This window comes from Micropterus dolomieu, linkage group LG06 (genome assembly GCF_021292245.1).
Source record: "Micropterus dolomieu isolate WLL.071019.BEF.003 ecotype Adirondacks linkage group LG06, ASM2129224v1, whole genome shotgun sequence".
In the NCBI taxonomy this organism is placed as follows: Eukaryota; Metazoa; Chordata; class Actinopteri; order Centrarchiformes; family Centrarchidae; genus Micropterus; species Micropterus dolomieu.
This window is the reverse complement of record NC_060155.1, coordinates 16,098,720-16,123,645: the sequence shown is the minus strand read 5'-3', so window position 1 is coordinate 16,123,645 and position 24,926 is coordinate 16,098,720. Positions and strand designations below refer to the sequence as shown.

At 40.5% G+C, this 24,926-nt stretch overlaps 1 protein-coding gene across 2 annotated transcripts in view; it reads right to left on the bottom strand.

Moving 5' to 3' along the window:
• Nucleotides 1-24,926, bottom strand: part of gpc5c (glypican 5c) — a 110,161-nt gene that overhangs the window by 38,359 nt on the left and 46,876 nt on the right. For both annotated transcript variants that reach the window (XM_046052313.1, XM_046052315.1), the window contains one exon: nucleotides 6,513-6,633. In XM_046052313.1, coding sequence (XP_045908269.1) covers nucleotides 6,513-6,633 — 121 coding nt within the window. The remainder of the gene's footprint in view (nucleotides 1-6,512; nucleotides 6,634-24,926) is intronic.

Genomic DNA, 24,926 nt, shown 5'->3' with positions numbered 1-24,926 from the left:
ATGTCCATAGGGGCTTCTGAGCCTGGTTGTGTTCCCCGCAGACCCAGCTCCAGCACAACACCGGCACTGCTCTTCACCAGCAGCAGCATAATGTTGCTTGAAACTTGGGTGGCAAGCTAACCAACAAAGCGAGACTCCAACTGACGCAAGAGTAGTTTACTTTCTTAGTTGTTTCACTCAATTCCTGGATGCATATGGGATCATAATTATGTTATTTGGTCCTATAGACACTCAACAATTGACCCAAGAGAGCCTGATGGTACTGTTGGTACATTCACAATGCACTAAAAACATTTCTGACCAGAGGTATTCATTGGTTTCTGACTCTGGCAAAGTAGGAAAAACAGTTAAATTCCATAAAACTACTATGTCTGAATTCTCTCTTTAACCAAATCACACACATTTAGTCAATTTTATGTGATCTCTTTTTGATAATGAGTGTAATAACTTTTCACTTTCATTCATTAAGCCTCCCCTCAAACAGTTTGGAGCCCCCCTGGGGAGTTCTGCCTCCCACTTTGAAATCCTCTGCTCTGGCTGATTTTGCTCGTGTCGACAACTTTGCTAAAACAGGCAAACATCAAGCAAGCACAATAACACAAGAAACAGCAAGCCAGCTAATAAGTTATTACTAGTCCAACAGAAAGTAGGCCAGCTCGGCATCTGTCCTGCATCCTTTGAGCTCTTTTAGCTCACGCCAACAAGTAAAAGCCAGTCCTACATTTACACTTGTCTGGTCGCTTGCTTTTTTCTCTTCCTTGCTTCCTCTGATATCTTCTTTGGCCTCTTTGCAGCCTCTGCCATGATATCCATACTAAGAATACTGAGCTAGCTTCTTCCAAAAAACGTTGTACATACTTTTTGCTTCTTCTTATACGTTGCTCGCTGAAGAGTCGTCTTGGTGCTGTAAACCACTACACCATTGTCCTGATAAAATTCCTGCCAGAGATTTAAATGTTAAATAGCATAATAATCATTAAGAGAGACACTTAGTCAGTGTACCATCAAAATAAAAAAAATCCTAAATAATGTCGTTTTACATCGCACCGAGGTTGTCTAAAGTTTGTAATTTGGAGAGGGACCCAGATGGGCTTGCCAAAATCAATCTGAAAAGGAACTTATTTTGTGAACTGACTCACCCACCTGGATGAATATTATATAACGACCCTGTCTCCAAACATCTGTTAAGTCCTGTGTATCAAGGACAAAGACAGCTGGGTACAAGTGACGACTTGTTTGCTCAAAAAGTAGACAACAAGACAGGTGATGACATTATGTGTACTATGCCTTATATCTGGGCATTTTTTACTAGGATGTGATTTCCTCCCATCTTATTAATGACAATTATCTAACTGAATATCTGACTACAGACAAGGACAGACACAGAGGAGAGAGAGAGAGAGAGATTTTGACTTGAGCAACTAGTCAGTTAAAAACTACCTACTTAGCAGAGAAGCTCAAGTTACTTTAAGCAAGAAACTTCAATAGGTAGGAACACTTGCTGATTTTGTGTAAGTACCTTCGAAATTTCCTCTCACAGTTCAATGTTGAGTGTCAGAACTTGAACAGAACAGTGATGTGGGAAGAAATTTGGTGCTATGGGGAGCTATAATAAAATTAGGGAGCGTGCCTCTAAGCCTGTCATAGGCCTTTGAGCATGAAATGCTATTAGCCTATTACAGCTGTTGGCAGAGGATCTAACTCTACAAAATCACTTTGATCTATATGAATCAGTTTGGGAAGGAACCCTGGTTAGCAGTCATAGGTGTGTCAAAAGTTAAAAGTTAAAATGTTTAAATTCAAAAATTAGCTAGATTTTAAGGACAGTTTTTGCAATGTTTGATGCTTTTTTAAAAAGTTTAATGTATGCATACTGCAACTATGTAAAGCTGTCGGTGTGCATGCACGTCCGAGCGCATTAGTGATTATATTTCAGCACTTGTCGATGTTTAACTTTAGAAAGGCTGCCACATTATTCAGTTTAACACACTGTGATCATTTGCTCTAATCTGGCATAAACACAAAGCTCAGCCAAGCTCTGCCACCTGGTCTAGATTCAAGTTAGGCTTTTCAGCCCTGCAAATGTCAACAGGACACCCGCTCAACTCTGTATGGTTACCATGACAACAGGGTATTTGACAGCGACCATGCACAATGGGATGTTGTGGTCTGACAGAAATGATCTTGAGCTGTCAGTGGCAGACAGGTGGACAGGATGGTGGGGAGATATCTGTGAGATACAGGATACCCATGAACAGAGAAGAAAAATAAGTGTGTGGAAGAAGGGAAGAGATAGAGGTAAGAGGATGTGTGCAGATAATGATAAAGAGTTGTCATGCCATAGAGTGGAATGACCACAAAAAGAAATGCATTAACAGAGAGAAACAAAGACAAATGAGAAAAAGTTTAGTTTTTTAGGCATATTAATGACATGCTTCAGCTATCAAATAGGTATAGAAAAAACAGGGTAAAAAAAGAGGGATATAGAGATAGAAAATGAGAGATGTCTGGTGTCCTATCTGTGGGCATAATTTTCAGGGCAACAAAAGGGCAGGCAGGCAGAGGGGAACCAAATCCTGCTCCGTTTGTCTCCTCAAATGGCCTCTAGGGACTGTGTGAAATGGCCCTTTTCTTCTTGGTCCTTTTCAGCGCTAAACCCCATCTACATGACAAACAGTGTCACTTTGAAGCTGCTTGTGTCATCTCTGCCTATCTGTCATTCATTTCTGACCTTTTGCTCCCGCCTCTCATCTTTCTTTTTTTTTCTTTCCACAGTAATTCACTTTTTTTTGTCACCGCCTTCCTTTCACCCTCTATCCTTTTCATTTATCTTTGATATCTGCCTCTGCGCTCAAAATAAGCCTTTGGATCTGAGAAAAATGTCAAGGACATTTCAATAGTCCTGGCTATGTGTAATATTGTTCCAGGCATATTAATTAGACAAAAGCCTTATCAATTAAGTCTTTAATGTTGTTGGTTGCATAATACTTCTGTTGACTAAGAACTTGATTCAGTTCAGTTGACTAAGAACTTTTGACCTGTTTCAATGTTTCCCTGGACTTTTTGTCTTTAGTGGATCAGGAATGATACAATACAATAAAACAGATAAATAAATATAAGAGAGGTGGGGGGGAGTAGCCCCCACAACACCCAAGTCCTGCACACCTTCAGCACTTCAGCCATGTACTACTACACTGTGTTGCTTCCCAACTGTGATGTACCAGACCTTTTAGCACAAGTCTTGTACCCATGTAGTCTAAAAACGGGGAACATCCATTGGTTGCGGGGGGGGCTGGAGCCAATCCCAGCTGACATCGGGCGCAAGGCAGGGCAAGGCAGGGTACACCCTGTACAGGTCGCCAGTCCATTGCAGGGCCACACATAGACGAACAACCACTCAAGCTCACACTCACACCTAAGGACAATTTAGGGTCACCAACCCCATGGCTTTGAGGGGGGAGCCGGAGCACCCGGAGAGAACCCACACAGACACGGGGAGAACATGCAGACTCCACACAGAAAGGCCGGGGAAACCCGGGTTTGAACCCACGACCTTCTTGCTGTGAGGCAAGTGCTAACCACTGCACCACCGTGCCCCCCAAAAACATATACTATAAAATACCTAAATCTACACTTTGACCAGTACGTCAGATATTCCAAAAATGACGTCATGCCACCCGGCTAATGTTGTTGGCTTGCAGTCAATCCATTTCAGCAGTTTCTTCTTTGCACAAAAAGTGAGAATACGAAACAGACTTTTGGAGTGTGTGCTTTTAAGTTGTTTGGGGGGTAGACTGAACAATAAGGATAAAGAGTCCTTGCTCAATTTAATATAAAAAATTAGACATAGTCTTTCCACTGTTTTATTCCAGTATTCGTCAACATATTTACAACTCCAGACACAATGGATAAAATTCTCGAACTCAGCAATACACTTTGTACATAGTTCAGATTTATTGTGATCCATTTTATGTCTAAGATAGGGCGTAATCTGCAAATGGTGTAGTGGTCTGAATTGGGTTTCCCTCATCCTATTGCAAGCTGAAATGTTATTTGCCACTTCCCATATTTGAATCCAGTTTGCTTTATCGATGTCTATATTCAGATCATTGTCTTTATCATATTTAGATAATGCTTTATATCCACGCCCCAAAATACCTTTGTCCTTTCCAAAAGATATTATATTCTCCAACGGAGAAAGCTGATGATAAAGGTTGGTGCCCTTTTGACTATTCAGAAATCTTATCTATCAGACAATAATAATCAGATATCTAAAAAACATTTTGTGGTATACTATATTTCTTGTAGCTGGTCAAATGAAAGTAGTATTTCCTTTCATACAAATTCCCAATAGTAACAATCCCTTTACCATCCCACAGCTCAAAGCCCCTATCTGTGGTAGCAGGAAGGAAATCTATGTTACCCCATAGTGGCGAGAGGGAGGATAGCTGTCCGTCCCGTCCTTCCAGTCTCCTTAAATATCACCATGTTTAATGGTTGTGTTAATAATCATATTGTCACCAAAAGACGCTTTAATCTCCTTTTGTCTTCTTTTAACCTGCAAAGATTCTAAGTCAAGACACACAGAATCATTATCATTCTTAATCCAATAAGCAATATAGCGCAGCGGTGATGCCAACTGATACAGCCTTATATCAGGAGCAGATAGGCCACCTCTTACCTGTGGGTTCATAAGTTTTGGCCAAACTCACAAAAGGTCTTTTGCAGTTCCAGATAAAAGTAGTAAACCAGCTATTTATTTCACTAATTACTTTTCTTGAGAACAAAATTGGAAGCATCTGAAATACATAAAGTATTTCAGGTTAGTGAGAAATAACAACACGTTGTCAGCGTACAGAGAAATTTTATGACTTTTACTCCCGACTGAGACATCCGTAATAGAAGGTGTGTGTTTGATAGCCTTGGCCAAACGCTCAATAGCACTTGCAAATAGTAGCGGGGGACAAGGGCAAACCTGTCTTTTACCTGGGCCCAGATGGAAATAATGCAATCTCCGGCCATTAGTTAGAACAGTGGATAACAGATCATTATATAGTAACTTCACCCAACTAATAAAGACCTTTCCTGAGCCCAATGTCTCTAAAGTGGAAAAAAGATAGTGCCACTCGACCCAAGCCTTCTCCGCAACCAGACTAACCACTATGCAGTCAAGTTTGCTGGACTAGGAAAGCTGGATTACGTTGAGAAGCCTCCTCATATTACTACATGAATTCCTGCCGGTAATAAATCCTGTTTGGTCATTATTTATAATGGAAGGCAATACTGTTTCTAAACACAAAGCAAGGATTTTGGAAAGCAATTTAAAGTCTGTATTCAATAGGCTCATAGGCCTATAAGATGCACAATCATCATCAGCCTTCCCCTTTTTGAATATATGGCTAATATCCGTTTCCGTCAGCAACCTGGGAAGAAAACCACTCCTCAATGAGTCATGAAACATAATAAGCAAGGGTTGAAGTAGTAAAGATTTAAATTCTTTAGAGAACTCACAAACCAGCCCATCTGGGCCTGGTGCCTTACCTGTTTGTAGTGAGCGTAAAGCCCCCTTAACTTCCTGCTCGGTTATTGGTTTATTATTATTTATGTTTCTTCTTCTGCGATACTATGGGCATCAGCTTATTACTGATTATTCACGAGTCTAGCCAGGTATTTACTTGGTTTGTTGCCGAATTCATATAGCTTTTGTTTAGGGAATCTAATATTCTGTTCAGCTTCTTGAGTAAGTAAGGAGTTAAAAGAGGCCTTAACAGCCAACATTGTTTCCAAATTAGTCTCAGAAGGGTTTTAAACATAAGCCTTTATAGCTTTTGATAACTGCATCTCCAACTCTCTCTGATGGTCAAGTGCTTTCCGTCGTTTACTTTTCATATGTGATATTATTAGGCTTCTGGCATATGCCTTGTTTGTTTCCCAGACAGTTGAAGGGGACACATCAGGTGTATTGTTAATTGCATAAAATATACTCGAGGTAAAACGAGATAAAGTTAGGGTCACTAAGCAGGGAAGAGTTGAATCTCCACATCCTAGTAGGGGGGTGCCCTCCTTGTGGAGGAGCTGAAGGAATATGGGGGAATGGTCTGAGATTATTATTTCCAATAGAGCAAGAGGTTCTGAGATTTAGATTGGACCTTAGAACAAAAAAAAAAATCTATTTTTGAGCTACTCTTGTGAACACTGATGAAACGAAAAGTCCCTCTCTCTTGGATGTGTGATCCTCCAAACATCAATGTACCCCATTTCCTCACATACACTCTTGATGTTTTATAAATTTAACTAACTGTTGTTTTTAGCCAAGGCAACATTAAACAATCAGTCAAGTAAACAATGGGTAAATCAGCAAGGACACTATATCTCCTTGTTTGCACCTGTGTAGTAATTGTAATAAGCCCCTTGGCATTCAGTGGTCTCTCAAATATTTTTTGTGTTAGGCCAGTCACTGTACATTCTAAATGCTGAAACACAGAATCATGTGTGAACAAAAGTACTCATACCTGATTAAAGCGCTCCAACCTCTCCTTGACCTCAGCCAGTGTAGGGTTTGGGCTGCGAACTTTGACCTCTGGGTTTTGCCTCTGGGCGTGCAGACCATTTCCTACGACTCTGCCAGTGTAGCTGTGAGAAAAATAAAGGGGGGAGTTTAGAAAATAAATACCCAAATACCGTGTCAAATAGAGGTAGACATCCATTTAGCTAATAAGACTTGGTTGACTGACAAATCACCAGCTATATTCTGAAGTGATTTTGCTTCATTCTGACTTTTAACGTGTAGCCATGTATATATACGTTACTTTGGGATTTATTATTGTCGTAACAATGTGTAATTACAGTACACTACATCAAGAAACCACACTTGTAACTGAGTTATGCTCGAACAATAATCGGAGATGTAATTTTGCTTGTACAGTCAAACGAAACCAAAAGCCAAACACAAACATCCATGTAGTCCATCAATGTCTGTACAGTATTTAGAAGTCTGCCAACTGTACCACAGCACTTCTTTAACATAAACTGAAAACCATTAGGGCCTCATTTGTCAAGACAAAACAGAGCATGTTGCATGGAAAACATTAAAAACCCCTTAATGCTGCTTTTATGTTCTTCTGTGATTGAAAATATTTTTTAGTGAAAATATGAGTAAGCAGAGTCTTGTAAAAATGAAATTGAGAGACATGGTGAGCCAGACTCTTTAATCCCTGGCATGCTCCGTGGGCCCACAGCTCAGCAGGGATTATAGCTGTTGATTTTGTTGGAGCTGTTGTTGAGCTGATGTCAGGAAGGCTAACATTTCTTGCAACTGCCTGATGTGGAGGGGAGTGTTTTAATTGCATAAAATAGACACAAATGTTGTTTTGGCTGAAATAACCAAAGTATCACAACACATATAACCACACTTAGAGCTTTGGAAATAATAATTATTAATGCTTTTGTTTCATGTACAGTTGATTTAACATTGTGTGTGTTTTTCCTGTGCCGCAGGATTCTAGTGCTCACACTTCATTGCTCACTACCTGACGCCTCTGCAAACACAACCCTGACCACGCCATCTCCTACCAACATGCCCTCTGCCTTTGTCAGCCCTGTGTCTGATCCTCGGTCTGCCTAAAACAAACTGTAACACACCATTTATTAATAGTTACTAATATAATAAAGTAATTACCAGGTTACTGGAAATCAATCATCATATTGAGCCTAAATCAAAGACTAATTGGCCAATAACTAATTTGTGTATAACCTAAAAGTAAATTAATTTATACTGATTATAGCAATTATAACTTGCAACTGATCGAATAGTGATTAGTGAGTAAAAACATCCTAGAAACTACTTACTCCTGATTTTAGGGAAATAATAAGACAGCCGCCTGTCATAGTGCTGAGACACTATAACCTTTAGAAGTTCATCAGTGCCTTACAGAGAAAGTGAAAGTACATGCACTTCCAAATCCATTAATATTACAGAGAGGCCTTTAAAACTTACTAACCTTCACTTAATTATTTTTCATACCACCACTGCTACAGACATATAAGGCACACATGCATTCACTCATCCCCCTTCTTCTCCAGACTCATCCGAAATATCCATATTCCTGTGAGGAAACTCATGGAGGCTATTTGTATCAGTGATCTTTTTTCCTTTTGGTTACTACCTAAAGAAATAAAGCTCTTAACCCTATATGTGAGGGTGACATACCTAGACTTTTAAGATTTGCCTTTTCCCCCCACAGTCATTATACTGTTATCTAAATTAATTTGAGAATGATATGTTGATGCTAATCTTCCATGCATGGAGTATTTAACGGCATTGGAGAGGAATGACATGTACTGGCGTAAAATCAATTGATGCTTCCACAGGCAATACAAGGCTAATGAAGTGATTATGGATTTTGTAAGTGCATGTGTTTATATGGATGTGTTCATGGGTTCGTGCGTGCATTTGTATGTAGTTGCGCATGCACACACTTGTACATATTCGTGTGAATATGAGCAGAGGCAATCATAAAAGTGCTGAACTTGAGAATCTCGGCCCTGTGATCTAAGCAATGTCTTGATAAGGTCTCGGCTCCTTCGACTTGCTGAAACAGCGCTTTACAGATTGGGCCCATAAAAATGCAAACATTTCTCGCTTAACTCTTTGCAACTACACATTACTTTGCATCCCTGTCTTGTATATTTCTGCTCCCTCCTTCAATTGCTTGCTTCACTTCAGTGTATTTGCAAAGTGGATCCCCCCCCAATCCCTCCCCCAGCCTCAGACACACACACACACACACACACACACACACACACAGAGTCTGCTTTGACAACAACTGAAGCTCTTAATTGCCAGCGGCTCTGAATTTTCTCTTGTCAAGATGGAAACAATCGATAGCTTTTGGACTTTTAACTTGCCCCCTCTGACATAAATGATAAATTGAAGAATCAAACAGCTCCCTAAGCAGTGGTTGAAAGTGGGGGCTGTGTGTAAGGGAGTGTATGCGTGTCTGTCTCCAGGCTTGGCTCGGGATATAAGTGTTGGCGCGGAAATGAGCTCATCAGATGGGATGCTAATGAAAGGGAAGTGTCAGGGTGAGTTTGGCAGTGTGTAAGGCCAGGAACATTTCATTACAGGGTATGTTTGATATTATGTAGGGGATGTGACAAGTCACACAGCAGGACATACCAGAGCTGATTACCTGATAGACAGAAAATGAATGCGGCAAATTTCTGGATGGATCTGGAGCGGACATTAAATATTCCTGCCAATGGCAATAATTTGCTGATTCGAAATAGATCTCACTATGAACTATATTACTACTATAATATATCTCACTGTGAACAAAGAGCAGAAGATTGTATAAGAAAAATTAAAGACTGCATCACCCAAATGTTATCTCTCTTTTGTGTGGTTAATAAAGGAATAACAGCTTTCTGCAATCAACAGTCCATGCTCTCCTCTGGTGGTCTTCAACCTCAAATATTCAAAATGACTACCTACACATGTATGGCTTCTGACTTCAGGCTCTTTAAACTCCTTTCTATGGAACTGACTCATCCCACTGTGAATGCCCGATTGATGCACTTTCTTAAAGGCAGCTTTGTCTGTTCTCGTCTTTCCATCTGCCTGGAGTACAGAGTAGCAGTGACCTCCACTCCCTGATGCTGACCCCAAACTGAACTGTCTTTATCTTTTGAAGGCCTGCAGGAATGCTCACGGGTTGTAAGGCAGAAAACAGAAATTAAATATTCATCTTTCAAGGTGTATGGGGAGATAACAAAAAAGTGCTTTTTTAGTGTACTCCTGTGATTTTAACATTTCCAGTTATATGCAGTAAACTAAGCAACAACATAAATAATAACATTTCAAGGATGTGTAAACATTTGATGAAGGGTTTAGAGAAGGACTGCGATAGCCAGAGTGAGGGGGTGTTCAGTAGATTGGCCCCAGGTAAAGTAGATTCTGGTTGTCTTTCATCTGTGCTCAGCTCTTGACGGATCATCGAGGTCTGGCTGGAAGGTTTAATGAGCCCGCAACACTCACCAGGGATTCAATTAGCTAGATTTGTTCGTGCATATGTGTGTGTGTCTCTATTTAAATCAAGGGGCGCATCTTTGCATTTCCCCCTACATTTAATTTTTCTAGTGAAACTAATCAGAGCACTCCGAGTTCTTATGCCTGCTCAAGTTTCCCTTTAAAACAAACATAGCACAACAAACAACCAAAAGCTATACTGAGTCTTTCTTTTTCTATTTAACCTTTTATTTAATCTCACAAAATTTAACCTACAGTACCATGATTACTGGAGACTTACAAGATGATGAACAGACACTATGAATTAAAATACAGCAGGTGGGCCTGTTGGATTGTAATTTGTCTAATTCTTAATTGCATAAGCAAGCTGTCTGCAGAGATCTTCGCCAGGATCCCAATGGTTAATGAGATTATCCACTGGTATCTGCCAGGGAGAGAAATGGTTGTACGTCTCTGACATGATTAAAGGCAGTTTTGTTGTGCTTCAAAATCCACATCAGGATTAAAGTACACCAAGGTTATGTGCCGTGCTACTTGTGCAACTTGACATTTTGTGCCATGAATGTTAAGTTATCTAGATCTTTGCTTCAGCAATTATAATCAATAATCATTACAGCTCAAAAGACATTTCATGAAATCTTGTGGTTTACTGGATCAATTCCCTGATGCACCGTATCATCAGGATAACCCCACTGAATTATATAAAAATACGATATACGAGCTATTAAAATCTACAGCTATTACAATCTTGCAGAGACTAATATTATTTCCCATTGGCTGCTTGGAAAGACTGAACTACGCAGGTCCTAAAGGATCCTTAAAACCCTGCATATTTGTGACATAATAATGAGACAAGGGAGTGGTCTCTGCCAGACAAGTAGTGTAAATCAATGTGAATTTGTGTTACGGAAGCAGTCCTGCAATATATGCAAATATTCATAGACAAGTGCTCAAATTGAAAGACTCAACTTGAGGCAAAGTCTCTGGAAACATGGCAGGTGAAGAAATACCAGAAGGTTGTATATGGGTATCTAGGTGTAATTACAACTAAAAACCATAACATACTAACTGCTCATTCAAATTTGTACCATTACTAATAACTTACATGAATAATTAATTTACTTTTAACAATGCCATCATAAAAAAGGGCAATACTGAATGATTTATGTTTATTTTATTATTTGGACTAAAGCTCCTTCTACCTATCCCAAATATTAGACATTCATTATGGTTCCATGTTTGGCAGTCACATTCCTGCATGTAGATTGATTTGGAGGAGCGATTTGTCTGAAAAAAACATCATGATGAATCAGAGCAAACTGAGGAGGGGGAACGTGTCAGTGATTAACGATTAAGAGGAGACAAGGTTGTTTTTATCTGAGTGAGTGTGCGTATTTTTGTGGATGTGGGTGGTACTATTTCAGCTGAGTATGGCATTGGATTAGAGCTAGTGGTACTGCTGTCAGGATAAACAGCAAATTGTTGGTTCATGATGATCATGATTAATAAAGCCTTGCCCCACCCTGTGACTCTAACCTGTGGAGATGCACTAATATCACATGTATACGTTCTACCTGTATTTTCAGACATACCTTTCTTAAGCTAAAACTATGTCACTTTTATTGTCTGTTGCTAATTTGATTTGATAAGTGGCTCGTCATAACACTAAACCCAAAATACTGTAAAATATTGCTTTGCAACTTTCTCTTTCTGAAACAAGAGGACCTTAAGTCACAAGTGAGGCCAGTAGTGAGCGCAAGGGAGGGTTGAGTAGATATTTGTAGCCAACTAAATTTACGAGCAATGCTTGGACATGTTGAAATACTATGAACAGGAGGTTTTGTTCTGAAAGGCCAGTCTGTTCTCACACACTTTGAGCTTAGCAGCCATTCACTGTACTAACACTAAGCACATGAACAGGCAACTGGTCAAAAGCCACTTCGCAAACATTTAATCAACATGATATATGTGCTCATGCTGTCCCTTAGACAGTAAACAGAAAGTGTGCAAACACATACAAATGTTTCACAAGCCTGCGTGCCCCGTAATGCCATGTGAACATACACACACACAACACACTCAGAAGTACCACAAACCCTTGTGGTAGGGCTGAGTTTATCATAGGCTCCCAACAATAAACACAGTGAAAATAAATATTTTAAACATTAAGCTATATACAAAATGAAGCACTGGCAAAATCTTTTACTGCTTTTATAGAAGATGTGAAACCCTTGGCAGTATGTTTCTATAGCTTGCTGAGCTTCAAAGACATTGTTATTAGAGAAGAAATACTCAGATCATAAAAAGTGCAAAATGAAATAGAAAGTAAATCAGGAGAGGTCATCTGCAGGGCAGGCAGGCTCAAACAGATATCTCAAAGTACACTAAGAGGCCATGTCTTCAGTTCAAGTCATCTTTGTTCTTCCTCTTGATTTCTCTGCCCACTACCACAATCTCCATTAAATCCTGCTTTCTCTCTCATTGTTCTCATTGATGTGTTTTGTAACCCAGCTGGTAACCACATGAACACACTGAATGCCACCAGTAGCTGCAGTCACTTGGAAGTCTCAGCAGTACCTATGGCATGCAGTCTTGACTTAATTTACCTCTCGCTCTATTCCCAACAGCTCTATGTTTTTCCCCTCTTTATCTGTCTCCACCCATCTTTTGACCTCGCCTCTTCCTCGTTCCAGCTGGCGGCTTGGGGATTTGGAAATGAAACAGTTCTATGGCGAGTCTTGTCCCAGTGAGACACAGACCTAATGGGTGTTCAGAAACACCATGACACTGTGGATGATGAGGCTGACTTTGAGAAAAGTTATCTAATAAGTAAAAAAAAAAGCTGTTCAAATGCACTGCATCTGTTAGGTTTCATTAAGGATTGGATTTCTGGTTTCCACCTCTGAAGTACAACTTTTGACTGTGGTTTTAAGCAATGAGACTTTAACTTATTTCTCAAAATTTTTGTGACGCTCCCAGTTAATCTCTTAAGAGCTAAGTCAAGGGTGCTGTGCAATTTTGTAGACCTGGCCGGTAGCCCAGTGGGCCCTCTGTCATGCTTCTTTGCAGCCTGGCAAGCTTCTGTATTGAGTGATGAGTCAGACATGTAGGCAGAAACAGGGAGGGTCAGGCATATAAAGAGCAGCACAGGCACAGCAGTCATGTTGGCAACTCCACACAAGATCAAAAACACAGTCAGCTGCTGAACCCAGCAATCTCTCATCGCTCTTGTTTTGAAGTTAGTTGGAAACTGTTTTGATGATTTCATACTGACTAGTTACTCCTTGCGCTTGGGAACTGTCTGCATAACTAATCACGAGATGGTGTGCAACTCTCTAAACTTTTTTTGTCTACATAATCTTTCATCTTTAGTTCATTCATCTGTGTCCTTTTCTTGATGGGAATGTTGATGTCAAAGACTGCCTTGAACCTGCAGTATGTTGCCTTGAGCAACCCAACCTTTTGACCAATTACCCATTAAAACAATGCAATGTCTTCCAGCAAAGCCTTATCACACATTTCATACATCAACCAGTTGTGACCAGTTCAACCAAACAGTGATTTTTCCTGTGAAAAATTTACAAGGAAAATCAAAAGACTTTCACAAATTTTAGGAAAAAGAACCCTAATTATGTGTAGAAGTTTTTCTTCACTCCTATCCTGTTAATCATCTTGCACCTCTTTGCCCCCCACCCCTGACCCAGAGTAATAGCAGTAAGTGCAGAAGACGTGTCCTTTTACTATTAATGATGGGGCTCCACACTAAAACACAAACAATCCACGGGCTGTTTTCAAACTCCAGTTACACTAACTTCAGGGTTATGTCATTTCAGCCAAGATGAAACATTTTCGTCCAGGACATTTACACTTATTAATCTTGACTGTTTTTGTGTTGGACTTCACCTGAGGCAAGACACCTGTGCTGAGCTGGCTGTATATCTGTCTTCGTGGTGCTGTGTGCTAGTGAAATATGCCTGTTTATTGCTGTGTGGTTGGGTTGGAATTACACACCACTATGTTGGTCTCAACTGCTCTGCCACTTCTTAAGAGGTCCCAGGGTGATTTTACCGAGACCGGGCTGGTTTATTGAGTGGTTGTACTGTAACAGCTATATGGTTGAACATCCAATGGCTCAAATTACTCATGGCTATTACGCACTGAAAGCCTGTCCTCTATAGTGCAATAAAAGGTGTTACTGCAGTTATGAATGGCTCCCTTTATACTGTATGTTTGTTTTCTATATCCTTTCCTTTGCTATCAAATATATGTACATGGCCTGTATTGGGTCAGGTCAAGTATCCAATCAATATTTCTCCTCCATCCTGTTTTCAATTCACCCATCACTGCCAACAGTTCTCTCTTTCACTGACTACTCCGTTGGGGCATCTAGTTTTCATACACAATCATTAAAGTCAGATTCCCTTTCATATTTATTGTGCACATTTCTCTCTTTTTACTAGAGCTCTGTGTGGGGAGGCAAAGCAGCCTCTCTGAATGTTTGCTTGTCTTGTTTGTTTGTGTAATCAGCGTGGTAGCTGTTGACTGTATGTGTCCTATCAGATTGTTGAGTGGATGCAGATGAAAGCTGACCCCAGTCCCCTCTGAGCCAGTAGACCATGGTCTTGTGGAGATGCCGCCCACTGCTAATAGCAGCTGGAACTCTCTTTAGAATTGGGATTTCCAAAATGCTCCGTGCCAAATTAATATATAAACTACGTTTTTTTCCAGAGGGAAAAAGTGCTCTCATTTAGCAGGTTTCAGTAGATTTAGTTTTGAGCATGAACTGATGACCAAGGTTACACTTACACTATACTTCCTGGATACATCAAGCCTAAAAAATGTAGGTGTTTCCCAAGTCCCTATTTGTGTCGGCAAACAAGCCCAGCTGGCAGTTAGCTTAAAGAGAGAAAAAACAGAGACAGGAATAGGGACAGTGCTTCACCTAGCATGCACATACACATACAGGTAATCACATACTAGGTTACCTTGTACCCACCCAAGAGGTGTTTGATAGTCATCATTAGGGTTGTTCTACCCATCTATTTCTGTTTCTGTCTGCAGGCTAGGTGATGTCTTCATTATCTAGTTTGGCTCATTGGCCCATTATAAGCCTACACACAGCCAATCATGTTTCATTTCAACGCTACTCCAGGCTAATGAACAGGTATCGATTTATTTAACAATCACAGCAACTGAGAGAGCTGAATTAATTTGGTGTAAGTGACTCGCTCTTGCCAACAAACTGCTCTTGCTTCCACTTTCTTCCTCACATTCTCTCTCTCTCTCTTTCACACACACACACACACACACACTCTGTCTCTCTCTCTCCCTCTCTCTCTCTCTCACTTTCTCTCTCTCTCTAATCCCTGTGGCTGTGTAAGCAAATCCTGACATTAGCAAATCAAACTTGCAACTCAGTGTCATGTATATAGTCCTCTACTCTCTGTATGAATCCACCAGATCCAACATGTTCTCTCCATACTTAGTTCTACCTCCAAACACTGACATAATGATGAAGGGCACTCTTAATTATACAGAAAAAAATACAAAATATAAATGACAGTACTTGGAATACACTTCATTTTCTACAAGGACAATACAATTAGACTGACAAGAGAGCAAAATATGCTTCAACACTGCACTCATGTGGCCAATATTGTGTACTGAATGCCACAGTTAGAGGCATCGGGTCATTCTGAGCTTGAATTTAATACTGAACTGAGAGTATGCCTTCAGACTAATAGGCTTTTAACAGCATTTGTTCATTTTAAGCAAATCAAAACATGGCTCTCACGAAGATCACAGGCAGATCTTTGTGATATTAGTCCCAAACAAAGCATGATAAAAATTGCAAAGTAAGAAAGCTTAGATCACTAAGCCTCCCTCATCATCTCAGTCTTGGTTTTGATAGTTATGTCTATCACTTTTGGCACTTAAACTAGTCACAGGTAAGGGTCCACAGACTTTTGACCAGGTGTGTCTCAGTTAAAATCATTTTCAACAGTTTAGTTTCATTCAATTAAATATAATTCACCTTAGTTGAAAAAGTCCCCATTTGTAGAACTGTGAATGTCATTATAGAATCTTATATCCTATTTTCATAATGGTGACATTCATCTGCTGTACAGTGGTCTGATACTTTGCACAAAAAGGACGCAATGCAAAACTTTCTAACTTTGGTTATTACACAGTAAAGACTAATGCTCTGCTGAAACGATAGAATGCCCACTGGTAATTAAAACTTGGTTGTCTCAAGTGCTAGAGATAGACAAATGGAAACATACAATATAGCTATAGTGCTTAAAGCTTTAATAGTCTCTGGTGGAAGTTACATAGATAACAACTGTAATTGGCCCGTGGTTTGCTTTGAGGACATTCCCAGGACTGACTGTCCCATCTGTGTCTGTCACTGGGTGTAACTGTTCCCCACCTCTCTGTGTCGCCTGCTTCGATGTACCAGCCAGATGAACTGCAGGCTGAGTCAACAGACCACACAGACTTCTGGGAAAAGACTATGTGGCTCCATTAGATGGGAGAAACAAGAACAAGTCATGTCCGCCTTGCCCACACACGCAAAACACATGCAGACAAGCATCATTTCCTGACAAAGGCAGCACCCCCCCCCCCCCCCCCCCCCCCCCCCCCCCCCCAAATCCAATGATTGTGAATGAGAAGATTTCAGAGTTAGAAGTTAGAAGAGGATGTTTAATTTTCTGCCACTCTTTGCAGTAATCATGGCTGACAGTGAACCCATTGCTAGAGCGGAATTTAATTAGAATTAATTAGAACTAGTAATGGTTAACCCTTTTAGACCTAATTTCTGACTCAGATTTTAATGTATGCAAGTTACTGAAGCTATAGCATCTATATAACTATAGCACAAACAAGCCTAGTGGGGAAGATTCAAGTAAAATTCACAGACTTCCATCATGGAAGTGAATTTGAATCCCCCATAACTTTGAGTATACTGATTAAGCATATATCTCAATTTACTCTACTAAACTGCAATTACACTAATTTCCCAATAGGTGGCAGCATTAGGCAATTTAAATTCCACAAAGTTCCACCAGACAACTAAAGATAACATATTGTGTGAATATACATGAGACAAAGGGATACAGGATGTATTTAAGAGAAAGTCACAGATAAGGGAAGTTAGATAGAGACTGCATCCCAGCTCAAGTTTGATGAAGGAAAATAGAAAACATGACACTACCGAAACAAACAAAGAAAGAGCATTAGTTGAAACGTGAGAATGGAGGATTAAAAGAAAGAAAGAAAGAAAAGATAGAAAGAAAATGTTACAAGAGCTAGTATGATGAATCTATCTTCCCTTCCAGCCACATGCGCAGATGCCAAGGAGGGCATGGATAACTGAGGTCAGAGGTCTGGGGGGAACTGGATGGGCAGCTGGTGTGTGGAAGGCAGACTAGGGCAGGCAGGGGCAGAGACAGGACAGTAAACTATGCCTTGGAGCCCAGACGGGTGGAGTGGACCATGATCCTCTGGTGTGGTACGACCACCTGTTTGTCTGTCTGTCTGACTGATCCAGACCAGAATGGTGTGATCTAGTGCTTAAGGTTGACAGCTCCAGTGTAAACTAAAAACCAGTCGAGGGGCTAACCCTGGATAAAACTAAATATACTATATGTCATGATTTTCTGTACTTATATTAAATCTGTCTGTACTAGATGCTTTGCAATCACAGAATAGCTCCGTTTGAACAAAGTGTATCATAAACATGGACAAACACAGAAAGAGCGAGGCATGATGTCACATCTGGACTGAACTGTGTATGCTGCCTCTGTAAGCAAAGAGCGCTCAGTGCAAACAGTCCAGTTTCAACTTAAACATACAGTAGGTCTGACTCAAGGCAACAAACATACACAGGCATCCACATACTCAGACATACCCGAATAGAGAGTGGAGAGGGCTTGCGAGGGTGTTGAATGGGGGGGTCAGGGATCAGACTCTCTGCTGCTGCAAAGGGCACATGGGAGCACAACTCACTCCCATCTTCTGCCATGAACACACAGGGCACACACAGACAACCAAGTAACAAAGTACATTTACAATGCTTATGTGCAATCAGAATATAGGCACGCCTCCACACACACACTCAGAAATGGTACCCAGACAGCAAGATGGAAATTTGAGAGCATTTTGTAGATAAAAAGATAAGGAGGCAAGCTTAACTACAGCTACTCAACACCAGAATAACATATATAGGGTTACATATACCACAGTGTTGTTAAGGTCAGGGAGTTAGAGAGAGTGACTGTACTGCAGTCAGAGAAAAGAAGGGCAAAGGTTAGGGAGCTATTATCCAAATGAAGTTGGGCAGATGGTAGCACTGACAAACACATGGCCAAAATGGCTTTCTTGGCAGGAATCCAAGCCATAACAAGCATGTTTGTCATGATCAGGCTTACCTGTCAATCTGCCACAGGTTGGAAATTGGACACATCATCCTAAATCAGTCAGTATGGTAAATCTGAACAGTCCAGGTTTGCATTAGGAGTCACTGACAGTGTCACTTTTATGAGTCGCTCTCTAGCATTTTCTTTTTGTTGTGATATCTCAAACAGTTCCAGTAAATTACAAAGCTTCTTTAGTGCTTTTGTGATTTTGCAAGGCTTCTCTTCTACATAGATTATTAACGGAACAGGTGATAGTTTGAAATTATAGGAAAGTCACATTCTTGAATGTATAATTTTGTTGGCATTGTCATCACCTCCAAAAAATGACATCAACCATTTTAAGCAAATCCCTGCTGTACTTTTTCTTATCTTTTCATCTCTATTGTCTGGTTCAACTCCGAAATTGCATTTGTTTAAGTCACAAACACTTTCCATATATGGACTACTGCTCTCTACTTTGGTTGCCTTTCATGTATAAAACACAGCAATAGATTTGATTGGAAAACACAGCATGTGAGCGCTCATTTATTTATATTTGTGGGGCTTGTTAATTGGTTAGTCTTTCCAAATGAACTGTAAACTGCCAATTACACTATATGGGGTTTTTTGTACAGTGTAATTAACAACAACTTTACTGTTATTGCCACAGGCTTGGGTGGATGTGTTATGTTAAACAGGTTACAGGCATCAATAAATTGTGTGTCTTTCTCCTGTCTCTCTCAAATGCATACAGGCTAAAAAATGCAGGCCTAAATATCCCATCAATTAATAGATCCTATTCTTGTTTCAGTCTAGTGCTGCTAATGTAAATCTGGTGCCTTTTATTATATGTTCAGTTGACCTACACTTTAGGAAACAACATATTCAATTACCTGTTTTGTTGAGATACTTAGCTCAGAAAAGGCTAAAGGCCTACAGTGTATACGACTGTGGGATGTCCCTGTCAGCTGATGGACGTGCCAGTATTACCTAGCAACGATGACCATGTACATGTGCTTTTGTGCAATGTATTATTTATGTGCCTGTTTTTATTTCATTTGGGCATACAGAGTGCAGCTAAATAGAGCTGATTCTCAATTTGCACCCACAAAGTTTAGCCAAATCTGGCAGCCATATATGAGCCAGATCCAGTTCACACTGGCTCCTTCTGTGCATCATCACTATGACACAATATGACTGACCCTTCTGGCTATGAGATACCCATGAGGTGTAGACTTTTGAATTAGATATGGCTCTCTGTCATAACACAAATACAGTATATAGCAAATGACACAATATGTATATTAGGGCAACAGGGTTAAGTTTAGCACCCTAGGTCAAGGGTTAGGCAAAATAAAAAGTTGTTTTGAAAGTTGAAAGTTCTTGTATACGTCTTCACAGGTACTGTTCTACACCTGTATTTTGCCTACATATTCATTATTTGGTTAGTTGGTAAAATATGTGTCTGTATGTGAATATTTGGCAGCAGGGTGAAGTGTATAGGGACGAATGAAGGTGGGGTGGGGGGGACTTTCCCTTCATTCTGTAGCTCTTCCGTGCGGAGGCCGCATTCCCAGCACCACTCAGTGGGCTCCAGTGAGCGAGCTATGACACCAAACCCACCCGGAATTCAAGGAACGTTTTCCCTGTGGTTTCAGGTTACCACATAAACACACACACACACACACACACACACACACACACACACACACACACACACACAGCGAGCACAGATCACAGGCACACACAACACCATCCACAGTAGTGTACTGTACTTTTGTTGTTTGTACAGAGTTGGTTTTGTTAGCTTTCCCTCCCTCCTCCCATGCCTGTCATTCATTATCATTTTGAACTTACATACTTCTCGGGTTGGACAACAACTTGGACTAACGCTTAAACGTGCAACTGGATTCAAACCAAACGTCTTGTTCAGAATCTCACTTTGATGGTAAATACCACACACTGAACACTTAAAACTGGTACACACATTCACACTAAAACGCTACATGGAATCTTGCCAATGCTTGCTATGGGCCCCAAATTCAGACATACAGGTATACATTGCATCACACAAAATTTGGCACAAATTCTGACATAAAACTTATACTCAATCAAGCTTTAACTGACATTCGTAAATTCTGCCGTGCCTAAAAATAGTCACAGCGGAGAGAGATTCAACTCTGTAAGTCAGATGTGATCATGCTGTGTGAGTGTTGATGTGTGTTGGGTGTGTGCATGTGTTGCATATAGAGCGTGCGCTGTCTGTAGCACACAGAAATAGTGTGATGGTCAGTAAGACCATAATCCCATGTCCACACGGCTACAGTGCGAGCTGCGTGTTTGGATCAAAGCAGAGGTTTGAAAGTGGATTTTCTCTGCCTTTGAAGAGTGTTAAAATGCACACCAAACTGAGTGAGTCAGTAAGTATGTTAGTGAGTAAGTTAGTATTACCTGAGAACTTAGTTTTTCTTTGGTTTAACTGCACTAAAACTTACACTTCATCATTTCATTGAAGTTGAGGCAAATATGTGGCTTATTTTGGTAGGCAAGTGGGTAATGTTCCACCATTCAAATTCCCTCTTTCAGAAATTAAAACAGTAAAAGTCAGTCAGGCTGCCATTATACAAAAGTCACAGAAATGTGATGTACACTGTAACCGTTAATTTTTTATGTTAAAAGAAATAGAAATGTTATTGAAATTCCTATATTAGGTCCATTAGGAACCAGACTGTTGATACAGGGAGAGACAGCTCTAACATTGCGACACCATGGTAAGCATCACAGAGCGTGTGCCGAGAAACAACGAGCACTTCATTGCATGGCTGTGGTGTCTTCCAAGAGCAATTTTATGACACAAGATAAAATTGCCTCTAAAATGCAGGGTTCGTCCTGGAGGACTCGTCCAAGACTGTTTCGTTTTACACGTAATATTTTGGGCGGTGTGGCGTTTATGTGTGCAACTGCATATAATCAGCGGTGCTGACATCAAGGAGGAAACATTTTTTAGGGTTTTGTCCTCTGTTCACTGCGGTGGTGCATCAGAATGTGTGTCACACTTAGATACAGAGATGCTTGAGAGGCTAACACAACCCTCTCAAACACACACACAGGCCACATAGACCACTATTGGCTGGCACCCAGACATGCTAGCAGAGAGGACTTCAAACAGGCTCATAGAGGCAATTAAGCCACAAAGACAGAGGGCTCTCCTAAAGCCACTGCTTCCTGCTGCCACTGACCTACATCCCTCATTTTTCATCAGTTCATCTCTCCTTCTATCCATTGTTTTCTCATCCACACTTCCTTTCACCCTCCCCAGCATGTCGATCCCTCTATTTTTCGTCATCCTCTCCTGCTATGAGATTGATGCCTTGCCAATGGGCAAGCACAGAGGTGGGTACACTATGTCTTCCTCGCCCGGTAGGAACTGCTCCAGTAAAACATGCTGGTCTATTGTGGCATTTTAATTGTATTAGCTCAACCCACTTCACAGGCTGGACATAGAACAGAAGGGAGGAGGCAGTAAAACTGTATTCCAACTATAAAAGTGATTATAGTACGACAGAGAGGAGTTTGAAGGAAATTTCACATCCATACAAACTTGAGGAGACCGAAACACATAAACACCCTTCACTCAGAGGCATGTTAAGTCCCAAACTGGCAAATCATTTTACACTTAGGCCAACTAAATCACATTTGCTTACACACCATCTACGCAAACTACCTTTTCCCCATATTTTCCCGTGCACAGCTACAGATTTATAAATACCATAACTCCAAGCTCTCACAATCCAAGCATTTCAGCAGAGAAAATAAATAACTCATAGTTAGTGCAATATGATCGCAGTTGTTTTCTCTTTCTCTCACATGCATGCACACACACACACACACACACACACACACACACACACATAACACAACACAACACAACACAACACAACACAACATAAAGATGCAGCCCCAAAGAGAGAAAATACTAAGCAATGTAGTAATGTGGAGTGGGTCATACTGAGGTTCCAGGCAGCAGCCCAGGGTTATGGGAAAGGGATGGGCCGTGAATCAGAGCTAAGGAGAAATAGAAGAGAAGGGATTGTGGGAGGGACAGAGAAAGGACTAAGAGGTTCGTCGCAGGCACCAAATGCAAATGGAAGAGGTGAAAGGGTAGGAGCAAAGGGGAAAAACTATTCATTTCCATTACTGTTCATTATTTCTCTGATGTCAATGGTCATGACTCTGTGTACCACCATTCCATCATCTCTGTCTTAATGTCTACATTTTAAAGAATTCACATACTTAACGGACTGAACTGACTGCTGGTGTTTTGCTTGCGTTTGCTAACAAAAGCCCTTAGCAACACACACACAGCACACACAAACTCAGAGGAGGGAATGTCCCTCCTCTGCATATAGAAATTAATTTATTGTTCCCTCTGATAGAATTTCATTATTAAATTCCCTTAAATTTTTCTAACCGAGCTGCTCTGACCCAAGAGACTGACACAGAGAAGGCAGGGAAGAAAAAAAACTATGAGTTGATGGTAGTGGAAGAAGGAGAGAAAGTGAATGAGAGTGTGAGGGGTGAGGGCTTTGCCCGGTGCAGCGCTCTTCCTGCGCCTCCCTCCAATAACAGAATGGATTCCAGATGTCAAAATGATAAACAAATGGATTGTTATAACCTTATAAAAATGCAAGGCATTCAGAAGCACTTACACTGCTAAATTGTCTGTTGCCTCGTGCTAATCCAAAACTTTAGAATCATCCCCAAAGTATAGTGATGAGTTAGTAGTCCTCCTTTTTCATTAAAGAACATGTACACACATATGCACTACAAACCCACATGTGCATACACCCATGCTAAGATCTTAGCTCTTTCTTTTTCCCCCTTCAGAATATACAGTCTGCCTGTATAAATCAGTGTGTAAATCAGCTCAGTACAAAGTTAGTCCCTAAAGAGTTTATAGGTTAGGTTCAAACAGGAAAGCTTCTTCATCGACTCTCCCCGATTTCTTTTACTTATTACATATACCTCATTACTTATACCATCAGCTTAGGATTTAAGTGGCAACTCCATTTAATCAAGTAAGTCTAAAGCTACAGCAATGCCACACAAAATCAGCTGCTTGTAGGTAGAACCATCATTTTGTAAAGCCAAATGATGTTTACTATTTGCTTCCATAGCTATTTCAATAAACTTTCATTGGGAGAACAGATCAATGCATGAGATGCATGTGAAATAAGTCAAATTTAAGCAATAAAGTGGCATGCTGCAATTTGTATTTAGATTAAAAACATTGAAAATCTAAGTTGTGATAACATGCCATGGTTTTTCGCCATTTCCAGGTCAGCAATGTACTCACTTAAACTGCTCCACCTGTCTTTCTTTTGCCACCTGTGACCCTGTTATGCACCTGATTTTCTGCTTCCCATCGAAAAGTGGGTGGAGGTGGCTACACCTAACTTGCAGTCTGGCTTTACCCTAGAGTAACCAACACGGGGACTAATCACTAATCACCACTACTCATTTCAATCCAGTGAGCAGCACCTACCTCCTTTCAGGATCCTGACAATAACCTGCCATCATTTTACATTTGAAACCTGTCCTGATTTGAAATATTATTTCCCCTTGATTTGTATTCGTACCCAATAATTTTGGGTCTGATTATGTCTGGGAGAAATTTAACAATAAGTTGTTGACTAATGAAAGTCTCATTGAGGTTACCTCTTCATGTGTTTTCAGTCAAAGGGCTAATCAAGGTCGTTATGATGTCTTCACAGTGGCTATAGCCTGCAGCCTTGTTTCATAACCTGCATCTCTATATATGTGTCAAAGGTTTCTAAAAAGGCAAGCAGAAATAGGGGTGGTAATTATATATAATATAATTAAAGTGTAGAGAGATGGCGATAAATCAGTTACAGTTTGTGCAGAGACTATAGATATACAGTAACTGGCTAATCAAGATAAAGAACGTGGTAATTTTGGTTGATCTTATCTTTCCGGAAAAGATGGTGCAAAGTATTCACGCGTGTGATGCTGTAAATGTTCAGAGATGTCTGAGCACATGCCAACACGCACTTTTAGTTGTAAGTACAACTGCCCCCCCCCCGTCATCAGATGCTGAATAAAGACAGGAAGGGAATTTCAATCCCCAACGCCTTTGATGTGCTTTGAAGTATTATACAAGTGTGTGTGTGTGTGTGTGTGTGTGTGTGTTGTTCTCACATGTGGATATGTGTATCCTTGCCGAGCACAATATGATTGTGTCTGAATGAATGACCCCTCCAGCTGCTGTGTAGCATATGGATGCTGTGTGGATAGATATGGGAGTGTGCTTGAGTTTATGTGTCTATGGCCTCTCGTGGGAGGCACCAAGCCCTCAGAGGCTTTGTGTGCCCACCATACAGGAAGTCAGAGTATGGCACGGACTAACACCATAGCGGCGTCACATGCCCATTTTTAACCATACTGTTTGTATCTTGTTCCGTGCACGCTTTTTCTCATCT